At 37.8% G+C, this 18,918-nt stretch overlaps 1 protein-coding gene across 1 annotated transcript in view; it reads left to right on the top strand.

Annotated features, from left to right (window-relative positions):
• Positions 1-18,659, top strand: part of LOC119792175 (sodium- and chloride-dependent transporter XTRP3-like) — a 28,591-nt gene extending 9,932 nt beyond the window's left edge. Inside the window, exons 2-11 of the mRNA XM_038298676.1 lie at positions 6,754-6,894; positions 6,993-7,084; positions 8,890-9,117; positions 9,246-9,356; positions 9,453-9,694; positions 10,699-10,855; positions 12,903-13,104; positions 15,009-15,168; positions 16,556-16,721; positions 16,873-18,659. Coding sequence (XP_038154604.1) covers positions 6,754-6,894; positions 6,993-7,084; positions 8,890-9,117; positions 9,246-9,356; positions 9,453-9,694; positions 10,699-10,855; positions 12,903-13,104; positions 15,009-15,168; positions 16,556-16,721; positions 16,873-17,043 — 1,670 coding nt within the window. The 3' untranslated portion in view covers positions 17,044-18,659. The remainder of the gene's footprint in view (positions 1-6,753; positions 6,895-6,992; positions 7,085-8,889; positions 9,118-9,245; positions 9,357-9,452; positions 9,695-10,698; positions 10,856-12,902; positions 13,105-15,008; positions 15,169-16,555; positions 16,722-16,872) is intronic.
• The last annotated feature ends 259 nt before the right edge of the window (positions 18,660-18,918 follow it).

Below are 18,918 nucleotides of genomic sequence, written 5' to 3'. Positions count from 1 at the left end.
TGAAAGTCGCACCGATTGAAAAATTCTCGCACGACTGGATAATCGTCTCCAAAAGGGCAAAAAATCCTTCAGCTGTATGCGAGGCTTTAGCCACAGCTGCAGACTGACAGAAGTAGAGCTGCCATACAACCAGCCTTTATGTTTATTACAAGAATAATGCATAAAACATATATGATGCTAGTGGTACCTCAGCTGGACCTGAAGAAAAATATTCCAGATATTTTGAACCTGCTTCATCGTATCAGGTCGTGCTCTGAGAATCATCTCTCTGAATATATTAATTTTCAATTCAATTCAGTTTATTTCTATAGCGTCAATTCACAACACAAGTCATCTCAAGGCATTTTACAGTTCACCAGATCATCCAGGCAGATTGATTAAATGTTTTCTATCTAAGGAAAACCAGTTGATTGCATCATTGACTCGAAGGCAATCCCCCACACTAAGCATGCTTGTAGCGACAGTGGAGAGGAAAAACTCCCTTTTAACAGGAAGAAACCTCCAGCAGAACCAGGCTCAGTCTGAGCGGCCATCTGCTGAGGCCGACTGGGGTTCAAGGAGGCAGAAGCCGACATAGAAAATGAAGCATAGATACAAAAGGCAACTGTCAAGCAGCTCCACTGGCGGCCCCGTCCAGGAAACTCACAGCCAGGCAGACGAGCTCCGAGCCAGCTCCCATGTCAGAGGATGAAGAGAGCACATCCAGTTAGTCACAGTCAGAGAAACAGGACTACACTGAAAAACAGGCCAAGCTCCAACATCTATAAACAAAGGTGTTGATGGCAGCAGCACAGCTGATATTTCTCTCCAGGATGGAGTCACAGCCAAACAGGAACAGACCAGATGAAGCTACTATGAGAAAAAGCAGAGAGAGCAGAACGCTAGAGATTGAACTAACAGATTCTGCAGAATAGGAGAATAGAGAGAGAATGAAGCAGAATGATGAAATGGGGGTCCCTATGTCCTCCAGCAGTCTAAGCCTATAGCAGCAGAACTATAGAGATAGCTCAGGATAACCTGAGCCACTCTAACTATAAGCTTTATCAAAAAGGAAAGTTTTAAGCCTAGCCTTAAAAGTAGACAGGGTGTCTGCCTCACGGACTAAAACTGGTAGTTGGTTCCACAGGAGAGGAGCCTGATAACTAAAAGATCTGCCTCCCATTCTATTTTTAGAAATTCTAGGAACCACTAGTAAACCTGCAGATTGAGAGCAAAGTGCTCTGTTAGGAACATAAGGAACAATCAGATCTCTGGTATCAGATGGAGCTTGGCCATTTAAAGCTTTATATGTGAAAAGGAGGATTTTAAATTCTGTTCTGGATTTAACAGGAAGCCAATGAAGAGAAGCCAGGATAGGAGAGATATGATCTCTCTTTTTCATTTTTATCAGAACTCTGGCTGCAGCATTTTGGATCAGCTGAAGGCTTTTAACTACAGTTTGTGGACTTCCTGATAGTAAAGAATTACAATAGTCCAGCCTTGAAAGATGGAAATTCTAGAAACCTCTTTGATATGGGATTGAAATGACAGGTCCTGATGAAAAACAACACCAAGATTTTTTATTTTATTATCTGAAATCAGTTTAATCCCATCCAAATTAAGTGACTGACTAATCAGCTTCTTTTTCAAAAACTATGGTCCAAAGACTATAACTTCTGTTTTGTCTGCATTCAGAAGGAGAAAGGTAGGCTGTTGGTTTAACATTTGAACAGTCTAAAACAACATACTCACTAAATGTCTCAACCTAACAATCTAAACTATATAAAGGTCCAAGGATGTATCTCAAACATATGTTTTAGAATAAAGCTTTTAATGTTAAAGCATCATCTAATGAATCCTCTTAATGTTTTTATTTTATCCATTCTCTTTTTTCACTGAGCTCGTAGTCCAGTGGTGCATGGCTTTGTAAGTTTGCTTTAGTTTCCTTAAAGGTGCAGTCTTATCTGACCGTGTTTTATGGTGTATAGAGTAGCACTATGCTCTGCATTAGCAGAATGTGTCAATAGCAGAATCAATCTACTGTTGTAAAATGCTTTGATTATTTTCAAATTGTCTTCCTGGCAGGACTGAATAAATCATTGACCGTCAGACCTGTGTTTGTTTCATGTTAGTAACTATGGTGTGTTTGGATCTGCTTATGTTCACTAGTGAGGACTAATTTTGGTACTTTCATCTTCTGGATCGTATGATAACAAAACCTTGCTTTTAATGCAGTGGAACCTGTTTACTCAGGGTTAGTGGTTGGAGGTAAGAGATTATGGTGTAAATAAGGTTTATAGTTGGTCAAAGGGTTAGAAAAGTCATCAGGATTTAAAAAACTGCAGTAACTAGAATAAATGGATATCACAACGATATCCGAATACGGGTAAAGTTACACATGTGTATCTGAGTGAACAATTTGTTTATTATTAATTACACTAGTTTAATACTGCAAAGGATATCAGGGCCACAAATTATATATATGTATATATTTTCAAAAAAATTGCTTAAAGCGGAAAAAAAAAACGTTTAGTCCCATTGCTGGTAAGTTACATAAACATTCTTACATCTTTGAGTAAATTAATTTGGTGTTAGGATTTCTTAAAAATTAAGAAAAGTTGTTTTCCTCTACATGACCTAATTAAACGGTTATGTAATGGTACTCCCTGCAGTGTTTCAGAATGGGGTTGTCTTCTAGAACTTAGAAAAAATCTCTTATTTTTCACCTTTTTCCCTTTAAGTCTGTTATTTATTAGCTCCTTAGCTGCTTACAGGAACAAAAGCATGAAATAAATGGTGTTTTGGGGGGGTGGGGGGGGGTATTTCTGTGTTGTGGTAGTGGGATTAAAGCAAGGACACGTAACACAAATACTCTGTTCAAAGGTTCACTTACGCAAGAATACTTAAGAGTTTTAAACTGTCTAGTTTCAGGGATTACTTTGAATGAGAAACACAAGTATGGAGATTTAAAAAACATTTCTGCTCTCAGTTGCCTGGACTCAGAAGATTTGATCAGAATTCATTACTATTAACTAATTTATTGTATTTCAGGAAAAAAATAAAGGTGAACACTGTGGTTGTTGTTAGGATTTATTTTTATTTACCACTGAGCAAAGGAAACCAAGGTTATATGCCTTATTTATGCACACAAAGTTAGCAAAAGAGTTCTGATTTTGATTGGTAAAACTTGACTATTCTTCATTTGATCAGACTCTAATGTTATTCCAATTCACTTCACTTTGTTTTTTGGTAAATTATCAAACATTAAGCACAGAAAACAGTCAAAGAAACAATAAACAAACAAACCCACAATTTACCAAAAAAAGGAATAGGCAAAGCTTGTTCTAGCATACCCTGTTTTATACTTTCAACCTTTACAACCTACCAGGTTCTTTACAGTACATACGTATATCAATATTCAAATCTACATAATAACATAGGATTTTATAATTTTACATTTTAAAATTCACCAAGAAATGACATAACTTAAAATCAGCATTCAATTCATTCCACAGTTTCACACCAACTGGCTCTTCCTCTTTGCACATTCAAATATACACAAACCTCACAAATTATATTTATTCTCTCTTAACTTTAATTATTTTTGAATACCAGAAGGAAGACTTTTGTTCACTGTTTTATACATTATTTGCAGTATTTTAATATAAAGAATATCTCTGAATTTTAATGTGTTACTTTGAATGAAGCGTTTATCCGTTGGTTCACAGTATCTCACCTTATAATAAGCCTTATAGCTTTTTTTTGCATCTTAACTAACCCATCAATAATTGTTTTATTTGTGTTTCTCCATACTTTTGAACAATAAGACAAGACATGTTACGTAAAATTCACTGTGAATAGTTTTTTTTTGACCCATCTAAAGGTACAAACTTTGAATAATCTTAACAATATGGAAATATAATCATAAATTGTAAGGTATGAAATATCGAAGCTAAATTTGGTATATTTAAGCAGCAGTGCTCTTGCTGCCCATTTAAACACATCCGAATAAACATAAACATTAAATGTTTACTGAAGGCTGAAAACATTTACATGCATTTAGAAAAAAGTACCTGAGACACAATTTGCTTTTAAAAACAGTGTTGTTGCAGCGATGGACTAGCAAACCGCAGGTAGAAATAAACAAAGACCAGAAATTGGAAAAAGTTCCAGGTGGTTGTGGTTTAATAGTGAACAGTTATGTCTTAATGATATTTCACAGATCGCTGAACAATGTGAACACATCTCCTGTAATTACGCTCCTGGGGTGAAACTTCCAAGCCAGGAAGCAGCGATGATGGGGCAACATGCTACCAAAGCTTCACGGGAATTATTGAGCAAACTTCAGGTTGACTGACTCTGTGAAATGTTGCAGCCTATTGAAGTTGGCAATGATTATAAAATTCTAAGAACTAGGTAATTTTTTGTGTTTATGAAAAATCCTTTCTGCACAGTTTCAGCGCAAATAAGCTAATTAGAAGACAAAGGGGTAAAAAAGGAAATCCTAGAGGAGCAAAGTTAGGAAACACATGTTTAAGATTGATATCTGCTCCCTGATGGCTGAGTTAATTCAACCAACCAGCCGCAGAGAAGTCAGCTCCAACCTTTATGTTAAGGCTTTGCAATTTCAGGCTTTAATCTTCTCTCTACATTAGGAGGTAGGCAAAATACAAAGCTCAGTGTTATAAGGACACAAACCGACTTTGCTGCCACAGACCAGGGTGATCAGTTTCAGTTATGTTGTTCTTGATGTCTAGATGACAGTTTACATTCTGCGGATTTTCACACCAGATGCCTTTCCTGCTGCAACTGGGATTTGAACCTGTGTTGTTCGCACAAAACTATAGTAGAAGTTAATAAGAAATAATAATATTAATTCATTTTATTCAAAAGAGCTTTTTAGAACATTTTCAATTACAATTATGGACGGACTGATGGATGGATGGATGGATGGATGGATGGATGGATGGATGGATGGATGGATGGATGGATGGATGGATGGATGGATGGATGGATGGATGGATGGATGGATGGATGGATGGATGGATGGATGGATGGATGGATGGATGGATGGATTGCTAACTCTGCTTTCTGTCACCCTCTGATTTTTGTTAGTTTTTAATATCTGGCAAAGCTGCCCCCATTGTGTGAAACAGCTGATTACATGAAAAAGTTTCCCACCAGTGCACTAATTGCAGGGCATACTACATCCCTGACTGCACCGCACTGCTTGATCAGCAAAAAACATAACCTTGGAGGACACTACGGATTTTAAATTTTAATTTTTAGTATCAGGATTCTAAACATTCTATTAAAAAAATCAGCATTATCCCTGCTCCTTTATGCAGACAGCTAAACATCTACTTTACATAACCACAGGAAGCAATGTTTCTGTAGTTTTAACTCCTGGAGGCAGTAAAAAAGAAAAAGATTAACTTTCAAAGGTCATCACCTTTGAAAGTTGTTCAGTCATTAATTACACATCATGAATGTTGACTATCTTTCCTTATACTCTAACATTGTGTGACATTTGTCATAATAATAAAACCCTATATTTTCCATTTCCACTGTGGGAAGTGTTAGCCCATAAAAAACAACCATTTTATTAATCTGCTTCTGTAAAAACAGCATTCACTGTTGAGAATGTTATTAATTCTCATTATCTATGTGCTTTAATATGCTTGTAAAATCCTTTAAACCAGTAGTTTTCATTTAGTACACAGTTGTAGATGTTACAGTGTTGATTTGTTTAACATACACTGTTTTTGCACTGCTGCCTGACAACTAGAAGGTCCTGGGTTTGAGCCTATGTGTGTTTTCACCAGACGCTTCCACAGACCCCAAATATTCATACATGAAATGTGGTTTAGGTCTACTTTTAGGGTTATGATTTTCACACATTAATTCCTAATGCTATTTTGGCCATTTTCTACAAGTCATGCTAAGATACTCAGCAGACTGTGTTGCAGCTTTAACAGAGGGAGCGATTTACCATCAGGCAATACCAGGCAGTTGCCTAGGGCCCCAAGTTCCTGGGGCCCCATAAAACTCTGTTTACACGTATAGTTGATACAACTGTTCTTTATTTGTGCACATTAATTATGATTTGGATAAAAATCCTTTGGCTAAAATGCAGAACGCTTATAATATTAAGCGTGTCTCAGCTATAACTAGTGACTTTTCAGACGCCTCTAGAGCTTTTTTATTTAAAGTTTTTTGAAGCTCCTAGCGCCAAATCTAGCAACCTTTTTCTGCTACTGGAAACTTTGGCGCCAACATCTAAAAGCAGCGAACTCTGCTCTCCAGAGCAAGTAGATTGATAACCCCGCCTCCTGCTCTCCTCTATCTTGTCTGCTGTCATGATTCATGCAGCTATTATTTCATCCAAATGAAAAATGGAGAACAGATAAGCAGATCATGGCTTGTCTACAGTGAAAAGAAGGACTGGGTTATTTACTTTGGCCTTTTTGGAAACACAGGAAGGAGCAATCAGCTAAGTGAGCTTAGTGCTTGGAAAAAATCTTTCATTCCTTTAGAGACAGCATGAAAAGTCAGCTGAGTACAAAACATAGAGAGGAAAACAAGAAGAAAAGGGACAAGAAGAGAGGGACACAACCTAGAACAGATAATGGATGTCTATTCTATTAACATTTTTCTATCTGTAGAATGGGGCTGTTTTATGTGTTGTCTTCTCAATTCGAGGCCCCCCCTGCCTGTTTTTGGCAATGAGAGTCCACCTGTTTTTCTGTCTAAGTCATTTATTTCTGCTTCCAGGGGGATTCTTGATACCATATCTCATCATGCTGGTCCTGGAGGGCGTGCCTTTGTTCTACCTGGAGCTCGCCATTGGTCAGAAGATGCGTTTAGGCAGCATCGGGGCGTGGACTGCTATAAGCCCATATTTAGGAGGAGTTGGTGAGAGTCTTGGCTACAAACTGACTCTTTGATGATGTTAACTCTAATGCACAGTCGGTAGATTTTTAACATGGAATCTCCTCTCATATCTTTTTCAGGCCTTGCCAGCGTTGTGACATCTTTGTACTTGTGTCTCTATTACAACATTATCAATGCTTGGAGTTTCTGGTACCTCTTTCACTCATTTCAAGTAAGCTTCTTAGATGTTCTAGTTTTTCATGTCTGCTGATGGTAACATCTGTACAGCACATCATGTTGTAAACATTTAAATATCAGTTTTATTTGCCACCTTTTTCTCTAGTTTTAAATGTTATGTATCAACGGTGCACCAATAAGACAGACAAACTGTGGAATAATTGGGAATACATGCAGAGATTAAAGGAGAAGTTTATTTGCTTATGGAAAAAAAATCAGTGATTTATTTTTCCTTTACTAAATTCATGATTTTTGTAGAATTTTCCTCACTTTTTTTCTTCTTTTGTGTTTTTTTTTCACCACCAAATATAAGTTTTTATGTCAACAGTATTTACTTTTCAAATCATTGTACAGTCCTTTTAAACTTTAAATACGGAGATGTTTACCCCTCTAATGTATCCCAGTTGTGTTATCTTCAAAAACAGATTTTCAGAAGTTCACTAAAGGGAAAATGGAAACATGTTTTTCAAATAAGTTCTGAATATTTAGCCCCCATGGCTTATGAGCTGGTTTCTCTGCCACTGGCACCTAAACGCAGCATTAGAGTCACATTTCTCTCGATGGCTTGAACCATTACTAATACCTGCTGATTCAGCAGTTATTAAAACCTTGGTCCATCACTGATCTGGGCTTGCTAACTCTACTTCCTACTTTTCTGCTCTATATAATAAAGAGTGACGTCAACTAATGACGACATTAGCTTTGGACAGGGGAGGATTTAGGAAATTTGGGGCCCTAGGCAAAGACAGGCAGGGGGCCCTATGAATGTAGTCGCCAAAGTCTCCAGTAGCAGAAAAAAGTTGCTAGATTTGGCACTAGGCCCTTTTTTGAAATGAAAGTGCTAGAGGAGCCTGAAACGTCGCTCTTTGCATAATTTTTTTTCAAATTGTTTGCTGCTGTCCTTTTAGCGAAAGGATTTTTTTTATCAAAAACATAAGTAAAGTGCACAACTAAGGAATAGCTGTGTTAACCATACATGTTAACATAGTTTTATGAGGCCCCCAGGAACTTGGGGCCCTTGGCAACTGCCTAGTATTGCCTAATGATAAATCCCCCATGGCTTTGGTATTAGTTTGCTCTTCTGAATGGAAGCACATCTAATTCACATTTTCTTTTTTTCTACTTTTTAAGTTTCCTCATGCATCACCAGCCGTGTTTCCATCTGAAGGTCATGCACAATTTGATTCATCTTTATACTTTTATTATATTTTAAACTTAATTTTTGTTCAAGTTTAAGAAAAAAAAATCATGAATCAAAATGAGTGGTTTCAATTACAGATAAGCACAGTGGTAATTACAATAGTTAGAGATAAAAAAAAAATATTTAATTTTTTCTTTCTCAATTGTTGCATCTTCTTTTTATTACTTTCGCTCATTTTTTGACATTATACATCTAGCTGCATTTTGGCCCTGAAATTTTTACATGCTCATTTATTTTATTTTGGGTGTATTTCTATAGATGGCAGAAGTGGTTCTCCATACATTTAACCTAAGTACAGTTGATGTTTTAATTTCTCAAACTAAGATGTCAACTAACTTAAAAGTTCTTTAATCAAGAAAATAGAACACAAAGTTCCTTAAATAGTGAACACATTAAATTGTTGTCAAAACGGCATACATTTAAATCAGTAAAGATATATTTTGTTTGCTAAAACGCCTTTTCTTTGTTATTTTTATTTTATAACTAGTTTCTTTTTTCATGAGAAAATGTGATAAAATCATAACCAAAGATCCTGATGAAATGTGATACTTTGGCTATTTTGCTCACTTCCTGCTCCTTTGTGTTTCTTCTTCATGCAGTCAGTCTTGCCCTGGGCAGTCTGCCCTGCCAATTCCAACCTGACCGGACCTTTAGAAGAGTGTGAAAAAGCAACACCCACTCAGTATTTCTTCTACAGAGAGACCCTTAACATCTCGCCCTCTATTGAGGAGAATGGAGGCCTTCATATGGGCCAGGCACTCTGCTTCCTGCTTGCGTGGGTGATAACTTATCTATTCATCGTCCGGGGCATAAAGTCGACTGGAAAGGTAAGAAAGCTTCCTCATTTACAGACCCAATAAAATGATAATGTGTTGTATAGTTGCTCATATACTGGATTTTCACTGTGGTGTTGTGATCCTTGGTTTAGGTTTGTAATGCTGTTTGGTTTTGGTAGGTTGTCTACTTCACTGCAACATTTCCATACCTTGTCATGTTGATCTACTTGATCCGAGGGATGACTCTTCATGGAGCTTTGAATGGTGTCAAATACATGTTCACACCTAAGGTGAGCTTTGATTGACTGCAGGAATATCCTCAGAGACCTGTGGACTAAGACCAGTGGAGGTTTGCTGATTATCTATTTGCCTCTGTCTGCTTCTAGATGGAAGAACTTGCCAATCCTACCACTTGGATCAATGCAGCCACTCAGATCTTTTTCTCCCTGGGTTTGGGCTTTGGCTCGCTCATCGCCTTTGCCAGCTACAACCAGTACCACAACAACTTTGAGCGTCAAGCCATCATTGTCTCTTTTATCAACAGTGGAACCTCCATCTTCTCCGCTATTGTCACGTTTTCCATATATGGGTTCAAGGCCACTGTCAACTATGAGACCTGCTTGGAGAGGTACATATCATTTGGTGCTGTGATGGGTTTGAGGAAACATCTTTGACTGCTTGATTGTACCCCAGTTTGGGCCAAACAGGCATATCTGTAATGTGTACATTCAATTCATTTCAGTTTATTTCTATAGCACCAATTCAAAACACGTCATCTGAAGGCACTTTACAATTCACTAGATCATACAGCCAGATTGATTCAAAGTTTTCTATCTAAGGAAAACCAGCTGATTGCATCGACTCAGCAACTCTTCAGCAATCCCTCACACTAAGCATGCTTGTAGCGACAGTAGAGAGAAAAAATCCCTTTTAACAGGAAGAAATCACCAGCAGAACCAGGCTCTGTGTGAGCGGCCATCTGCTGAGGCCGACTGGGGTTGAAGGAGACAGAAGCAGACATAGAAAAAGAAGCATAGAAAGGCAACTGTAAAAGGCGGCCCCGTCCAGGAAACACACAGTCAGCTCCCATGTCAGAGGATGAAGAGAGCACATCCAGTTAGTCACAGTCAGAGAAACTGGACTACACTGGAAAATAGGTCAAGCTCCAACATCTAGAAACAAAGGTGTTGATGGAAGCAGCACAGCTGATATTTCTCTCCAGGATGGAGTCACAGCCAAACAGGAACAGACCAGATGAAGCTACTATGAGAAAAAGCAGAGAGAGAAGAACGTTAGAGATTGAACTAACAGATTCTGCAGAGTGGGAGACTAGAGATAGAATGAAGCAGAATGATGAAATGGGGGTCCCTATGTCCTCCAGCAGTCTAAGCCTATAGCAGCGTAACTATAGAGAAAACTCAGGATAACCTGAGCCACTCTAACTATAAGCTTTATCTAAAAGGAAAGCTTTAAGCCTATCTTTAAAAGTAAACGGGGCATCACATTGTTGGCTGTCGCGTTTTTCCTAGTAGATAATTATAAAGATAAACCTTTAATCTGCAGATCAAACATCTGTATGTTCATTAACTCTTTTTTTTCTCCTATGTTTATCCCACTTTCCCTCATTCTCAGGACTCGCATTCTGCTGCTGAACACTTTCAGTCTACCTGAAGCCAACATCACGATTGACAATATTTTTGAAATGATTGAGAAGCTGAACTCTACATATCCAGTGCAGTTCGCTGAACTAAAACTGGAAGACTGCAGCCTTGAGAAGGAGCTAAGCACTGTACGTAGCTTATTGTTTATTTCCTCTTTTAAATAGGACTGTGTAAATTAAGTCTTTTTTTTTCCCAATATAACCAACAACATTTTAGGATTTTTCAAAAACTTAATGTATGTATATTTAAACACTAGAATAATAATAGAAAAAAAACATTGAATCACTTGTTAATGTAGAGCTTAAAACTTATTAAACTTCACTTGGAACAAAATTACACAGTAAAGTGTAAATAGCTGTGTTTCAATAAGTGTTTCATTATTATTCCCAGTTTTTAATCAGCTATCTTTAGAACTAATGCTGTAATCATTTATGTTTGAGTTGGATCATTTTTAATAATTAGAAGGATGCTTTAAAGGAAAAGTCCGGTCGCCAGGAATAATCAATGGATCATTATTTATACCTAAAACTAATACATTTGTGGTGATTTAATGAATTTAGGGTTAATCAGTAGAAAATTAAAAACAATCATTTTCGTCGCCATTTTTGCCCCTCCGGCAGTGAGGTCAGGGTGCAGTAAGCATGCTTTACAAGCCCGCTTTACAAGCAAAATCAATGGAACTACTAGACACATCTGCAATCAACAACAATTATTGAAGATTTCCAGAGGACTTCACCATTGAAATTCACCAGAGCTATAGTGAAACTGTTTAACAGTTAAACAGTTATTCCACCTTTCTGATTCCTGATCCTCCACGGACGGGTTGGTCATTGGATCGCCAACTTCAAGAGGGAGGATTTACCATCGAACTTCTGGACAGAGAAAAAACCCGTAACATGTAGCCAACATTTGGAAGAAGAATGTTTTCAAGATGACTTGGATAATAGCGCGTTGTGACAAACACCAGATACAGCACTGGGACTTGATCAACAGCCGATACCGCACCGTGACGTCACAAACCTGTAGGTGGCAGTAGTGTTCTTTGACAGACATGGATGCCTCCAGTAAAGCACATTCACATGAAAATTACTCTGAATTAACAACACTTATCATTTATTGAACAGTATGGGATAATTTAATATTTAAATAACTTTCAGAAGTTTGTAATCTGAATATCAGCGGATTTTCCTTTAATCAGACTATCTGACCCTACTTACTGATGTTTGTCAAGTTTCTGCCATAGTTCATATTTGACTCCAGTCCCTCCTCTGGTAGCCACAGCTGAACCAATCTGAGACAAACACCTTCAGCTAAACCTTTAGGTTTGCATGTTGATCAGGAGGGAGGCGCTATGATGAACTAGCATAAGTAACCTGAGTGAAGTGATTATCAACGTTTCCTTTTAAGAAAAGTTAGACTAAAAGCTTCAAAGTTGTCCATGGAAATCAGATGCTGGCTTTGAGTTACTTTATTTTGGGTAATAATGAAGTATAAAAGCTTTAGATAATATTTTTTACAAAGACAAAACTACTTGGGGGTCCTTGATTAAAACACAGATTATTTAGTTCAGAATATGTTTATTTATTTATATGTTTATCTAGTGTGCGACATCTGTTACTTTCTGTTTAAGGAAATTTGAGGCAGGTTGCATAATATTTAAGTGTATAAGTGGCTGTGTTATATAAACATACGGTAACTCAGTCTATACTGTGGATACAGCTTTACTCCAAATGGTAACTAGGAAGATTCAAGTCATTGCCAAGAAATGTACCTCACAATTCAGGCTGCTTTTTACTGCTTTTGGCAGCTCCTGCTCTCAACAATAAATGTCATTAAGAAGATTAAAACACGTCCAATTGTTAGCTGTTACTCTTTAAACAAGATTATCTGGCAAAAAAATAAATAACATTTTTGACCAATGTAAAATTAACTTTGACAAAATGTAGGTTAATTCTTGGTACATATGTTTATATATCAATTTTTATATCCTCAAAAATAGTTAACGACAAAATGTCTTAAAATAGTTATTTTTAGGTACTTCATCAGCAGTACCATGAATATCTCGGCATCAAAGTATTCTTCTGCTGTAACACGGCATGATTGGTTTGTCTATCACAGACTGAAGCAGAGGCCTTTCCAGTTTCTCATCTGTGCTTGATATTCTGTCTGTTTCAGGCCGTAGAGGGGGCAGGTCTAGCCTTCATAGTCTACAGTGAGGCCATAAAGAACATGCCATTGTCCCAGCTGTGGTCCGTGCTGTACTTTTTCATGCTTCTGCTGTTGGGAATGGGCAGCATGCTGGGAAACATCACAGCCATTATCACCCCGCTGCGAGACTTCAAGGTTGTGGCCCGCATTAGCGATGAGGTCTTTAACGGTAAGAAGCAACGTGAGGCCAACCCTTGCACACATCGGTCTTATAAAAATGTGGTTTATAACTTCACACTGCTGTTTACACAGAAAGAAGTTATAAACACACTCATTTCAGCCGCCCTGTTGATATTTATGAATTATCCACATAGCAGAAAATTTTTCGTATCAGATAAACACACATCTTTGTTTAGGGGAAAAAATCCTGTAAATCTTTAAGTAAGGTTTCTACCCTAGATTGTGTTTGGATGTGTATTAAAAACACAACAACAATAAGTTTTTTAAACTGGAACTATGAAGCTACTCAGAAAGTCTTAATTCCACTAACAACTTTAAAAAACAGAACAACTACAGAGAGAAGTACGTTTGTCTGACTGTGTGTGACTAAGGTGGACCAAAGGTCTGTGTCAGGGTGACAAGGATGCTCTACACTGGAGAGAGAGCAGTCTGGCCTGCTGGGTGGAGCAGTGAGAAGGTTGTTAGCACCTGGTTCAATCCCCACAGTCTCCACTCTGGGTTCCTGCGCAAAACCCTTAACCCCACACTGCTCCCCGGGCGCCGCACCATGGCAGCCCACTGCTCCCCAAGGGGACGAGTCAAGTGCAGAGATACATTTCTCCAATGTTAGATCAATAAAGTTCCATTATTAACTTTCAACTAGTTATCAAAATACAAAAACAAGTCTTACTCTATCGCCCACAAACTTGAATATAACTCTGTTTCAGATAACATTTGGTCCGACTTTAAATTACTGTAAAATTTACTCTATAGATAGTGTCAGATTTTCAGTTGATTTTATTCGTATTAGTGTCAAATCAAGAAGACTGGTGAGTAACTGACACCATATAAATTATAAAAGTTACACTGCATGGCTGTTAAATTTTACAATGATTTTTAACTCTAACATTTGAGCAGATTTACATTAAAGGAATAGTACACCCAAAACATGATTAGCCTTCATTTTCTACTCACCCCCATGCTGAACAACACTCTGGAGTACTTTTTTGATATCTCAAATGCATCTGGAGATCTGGGAGGCTTCTTGCTGTCTGCTGACATTAAAATAATGGAGGTCTATGGCGCCCGAGGCAGAAAGGTCCATAAAAGTCAACAAAAAACGTGTCAATATTCCTCCATACTGCTCGTCCAATGTATCCCAAGTGTCCTGAGTGGGTAGCATCCAGAATTTACTCGAAACGAAGTCATTTAGAATGTTTTTAGAGCATAAACAGTAGTGTATAGGATTTCCTAAAAGCGCGTTCACGAGTCTACGGAAACCGCGGCAGACCAAACCAGACGAAAGTGCGCATTCAGCTCGGCAAAGAACTCATGCTCTTCCTCAACACTGAAGTCCTCAGACATTTTTCTTTCGTTGTTTCTTTCTTTGCACAGGTAAACAGCACATTTCTTCTTCTACGCTTGCATTATCGGCAGAGCAGACGCTGAATGCGCACTTTCATCTGGTTTGGTCTGCCGCGGTTTCCGTAGACTCGTGAACGCGCTTTTAGGAAATCCTATACACTACTGTTTATGCTCTAAAAACATTCTAAATGACTTCGTTTCGAGTAAATTCTGGATGCTACCCACTCAGGACACTTGGAATACATTGGACGAGCAGTATGGAGGAATATTGACACGTTTTTGTGGACTTTTATGGACCTTTCTGCCTCGGGCGCCATAGACCTCCATTATTTGAATGTCAGCAGACAGCAAGAAGCCTCCCAGATCTCCAGATGCATTTGAGATATCAAAAAAGTACTCCAGAGTGTTGTTCAGCATGGGGGTGAGTAGAAAATGAAGGCTAATCATGTTTTGGGTGTATTATTCCTTTAAGCATAATTGTAAACATACAATTTAGAGCTAAATATGTTACCTCTGAATTCTTAACTCTTAATTTCCTTCTTTTTTCAGGTGGGGTGTGTTTGCTGTGTCTTCTCCTTGGCCTGGGCTTCACAACAACATCAGGAAACTATTGGTTTACCATGTTCAATGACTATGGAGCCACTTTCTCCCTGTTGTTCGTCGTCCTCATTGAGGTCATAGCGGTCAGCTATATTTATGGAATCAGAAGGTTTGTAAATTATTAGAGAAGAATTTTTGTGTTCTCTATATTCTGCTCCGTTTTTGTTCCATTATCTACAGCCAAATGTACATTATGTCCATTTACCTGACAGCTTTGCAATGTTACTATGTTCAGTTCTGTTTATTTCTATAGCACCAATTCACAGCACGTCATCTCAAGGAACTTTATAGAGACAATTTAACCAGATCATACAGTCAGATTGATTCAAAGTTTTCTATCTAAAGAAAACCAGTTGATTGCATCCGACTCATTGACTCGGATGCAATCCCTCACATCAAACATGCTTATAGCGACAGAGAAGAGGAAAACTCCCTTTTAACAGGAAGAAACCTCCAGCAGAACCAGGCTCAGTGTGAGCGACCATCTGCTGAGGCCGACTGGGGTTCAAGGAGACAGAAGCAGAGATAGAAAAAGAAGCAGAGATACGAGCTCCCATGTCAGATGATGAAAGAGAGCACATCCAGTTAGTCACAATCAGAGAAACAGGACTAGAATCATTCAGGAATCCGACATCTATAAACAAAGGTGTTGATGGCAGCAGCACAGCTGATATTTCTCTCCAGGATGGAGTCACAGCCAAACAGGAACAGAGCAGGCAAACACTGCAGAATGGGAGAATAGAGATAGAATGCGGAAAAGGGGTTGCCATGTCCTCCAGCTGTCAAAGCCTATAGCAGCATATTTGTAGAGAGAGCGCAGGATGACATAAGTATTTTGGGTGAGGAATAATAAAGGTAGCTACAGTGTGACCAAGGAGTAACCTCTATCTGGAGTGAAATTCTACCCCGCCAGTTGGGGCTGTTTCTGTGTGAATGAGGACCCTGGTGCCTCTAAGCATCATACCTGAGCTTAGATTAGAACTAAGAATGTTTATTTATTAGTCAGTCCTGTTCCACAGATCTTCTCAGCACCAGCATCCAGCCCTTTAAGGGTAAAAATTATTTTAGATACTGTAAACTTAAAGACAGTAGAGTTTAACCACTCACCTCTGCCCACATATAGCTCAATCACTCAGAGCCCAACATTATCAGATGTCTGGCACGCAACTCTGTAAACTAGCCATTCCTGCCTTTTCACTCTCTATATATATAATTCAATTCAAAATGCAGTTCAAGAATAATTTATTGAGCCAAAATAATTATATGCCTGAATGAGGAACATCACTTTAAAAGACAGAACTGTGCTCCAACTGTTAAGATAGATGACAGCAACCAGAAAGGTCCTATTGATGCTCCCTCCTGATAAGAAGTGCTTTCACTGAGATAGATGCTTACAGCTGCACCAATGTTTTTTTTGCTTGGATCAGGTCCTCTTACCTGGAGGAGGAGGAGGTCATTTTGAACTACTCTGAAAACATTCTGTCCTTTTTTCCAAGGTTTGAAAAAGATATAGAAGACATGCTTGGTCATCGTCCTAACTGGTACTGGAAGATCATGTGGGCAGGAGTCAGCCCCCTTCTTCTCATCTGCCTATTCGTGTTCTATGTTGTGAACTACATCCAAGGTGGAACGCCTACCTACCAAGCATGGAACAAAGACCTGGTGAGTTCTTTTTATTTGAAAAGTGCAATCTACCAGTGTTTAAGCAATGGAAAAACACATTTGCATGTCTGTGAACTTAAGCGGGTTTAAATTTGACTGATCTGAGCTGTGAATAGAGTTTGGCATTAACTGCCTGCTATTGTGTCTCCAGGGGAAATCTGAGCAGACGGAGTATCCAGTCTTTGGTCAGGCTTTCATCGGACTGCTCCTGGTATCGTCAGTGAGCTGTATTCCTCTCACAGCTTTGTACGTCTTTTGCCAAAGGAAAAAACATGCGCAGCAACATAAGCAACAGCTCACTGTGAATACAGTTGCTGCTTAGAGACTGAGCGGGACAGGGATGAACTTCTTACCACAACCGTTCTGACTGAAAAAATGAGACTGTGGATTGTATAAAGAAAAGATGGCAAGCAATAAGCACCCGTTTATGTTTTGTATTATATTATCTGTGCTAGTTCAATTTGACGTGAGCCAAAGCTTTTCAAGATTTGTCATGAAGGTAAAGGTGTTTTCTGAATAACGTGGGCTTGCTGGAGAAATCCAGATGCAGGCATGAGATCTTTCTTTATTTATCAGATATATTTTTCACTGAATCAACTGTTGCTTTGAGCCAATCAACAACCAGTACTGTGGTCTGAGTCTAACGTTTTCTGTACAGAGCAAGAAGGACTCCTTAAACCCTTTTAACTAGTTTACACATCTAAACTGAGGAACCTAATGTAGGTTTTGTCATTGGTGTAAATAAAGTGTAGTTTGTCTGATTGTCAGACGTTTTTAACAAATATAGCTGTATTCAGTATTTTATATGAATTTGGTTCCCTATTTGTGTGATAATGAAATGAATGTATCTTTGTTCCCAAAACAAGGAGCTATTGAATGTAGGCTTTTAGATTTTATTTTCATATCTAATTTTTTTTTATAAATATATTTTATACTTTTTTTAGGGCTGCACTGTCGCCTCACAGCATGATGTGAACTAGTTCAAATTATAGCTGAGGTATTTTTGTATAAAGCACATTTTCCTACATGAGTGCATTGATCTCCTGGCTCATAGAGTTGGATCTCACATTAATTGGTCTTGTTTGTTTTAATGTGATAGGGTTTTTTATTCAACTGTGTCGTCACGGTGATCAAGTGTTAAACAAGTAGCCTACCTTGTGGTTGTTACCTCCTGAAATACACAGTCGCCTCCAACGACTCTAACGCCAGCGGCTGTTTTAAAAATGGTTGAAACTAAATAACCATCCATTTAATTCTAATCAAACAAAAAAACATAATTTTGCTCTTCGTATGTGTTCTTCATATTAGCTTTATGTGTTTATTATTATTATTTCAGCAGTTGGGCCTTTTATGTTAAACAAATATACAATAGGATTGTATGTTTTCTGGAAAAATTACACAAGAGCGGCTGAATTAAGATCACAGTGAGAAAATATGTTGGAGAAAGAATTAAATGTTTAGACTGAATATTGCAGTAATATGATAAACTGTGTAAAAACTTTCAAAAGCAGATTTATATATTTGTTGTTTAAAGAATGTGTCAGAAATTGTTGTTCTTTATGAATCAGTTTTCTTATAGTAATTGTACATGTGCCATTTTTAGTAAAGAAAATCCATTACATTACATTTCACAGATTTTGTGTCCGATTATCAAAACTAAATTGTTTGTCTTCGACACTCCCAGCTACTGGTATTCAAAATATGAATCAGTTGCTCTTTGATTGCTTGTAAAGAAATGCATTTTGCTTTTTTTTTTTTTATTCAGTCTGCGAAATAAGAAGTCAGTATTCATCACAGACAATCAGCAGCTATTGAGAATGATTTCCTGTTAAATGTTCTAAACATTTTACACTACCTTGTTATTGTTTTTCGTTTTTCTTTTTTCTTTTTTTTTTGAAGGCGGGGGGGGGTTGCTTTTACAAATAAATACAAAACTGATGTTGAAAGGACTGTTTGTGTTTATTTAGCTCTTGAATTTTTTTTTGTGTTTCTTAAATGACAGGTTTATAGCATGTGGTTCCTTTTTGGATTTCAGTTTCCCTTAAGGTTCATAAAACCAGGAAAATGAATGGCTTCTCAACAGGAAGTAGAGGAAAAAGTTCAGGGCACTCAACTAAAAAGAAAGGTGTAAAAGAGTAGAATTTTTTCAAAAAATCCAAATAGTTCTCATGTATGACTGCACATAAACCAAAAAAGA

The sequence above is a fragment of the Cyprinodon tularosa genome, unplaced genomic scaffold, assembly GCF_016077235.1.
Source record: "Cyprinodon tularosa strain WSP-4 unplaced genomic scaffold, ASM1607723v1 ctg411, whole genome shotgun sequence".
Classification (NCBI taxonomy): domain Eukaryota; kingdom Metazoa; phylum Chordata; class Actinopteri; order Cyprinodontiformes; family Cyprinodontidae; genus Cyprinodon; species Cyprinodon tularosa.
The sequence above is the reverse complement of the archived record's forward strand: the minus strand, read 5'-3'. Positions and strand labels throughout refer to the sequence as shown.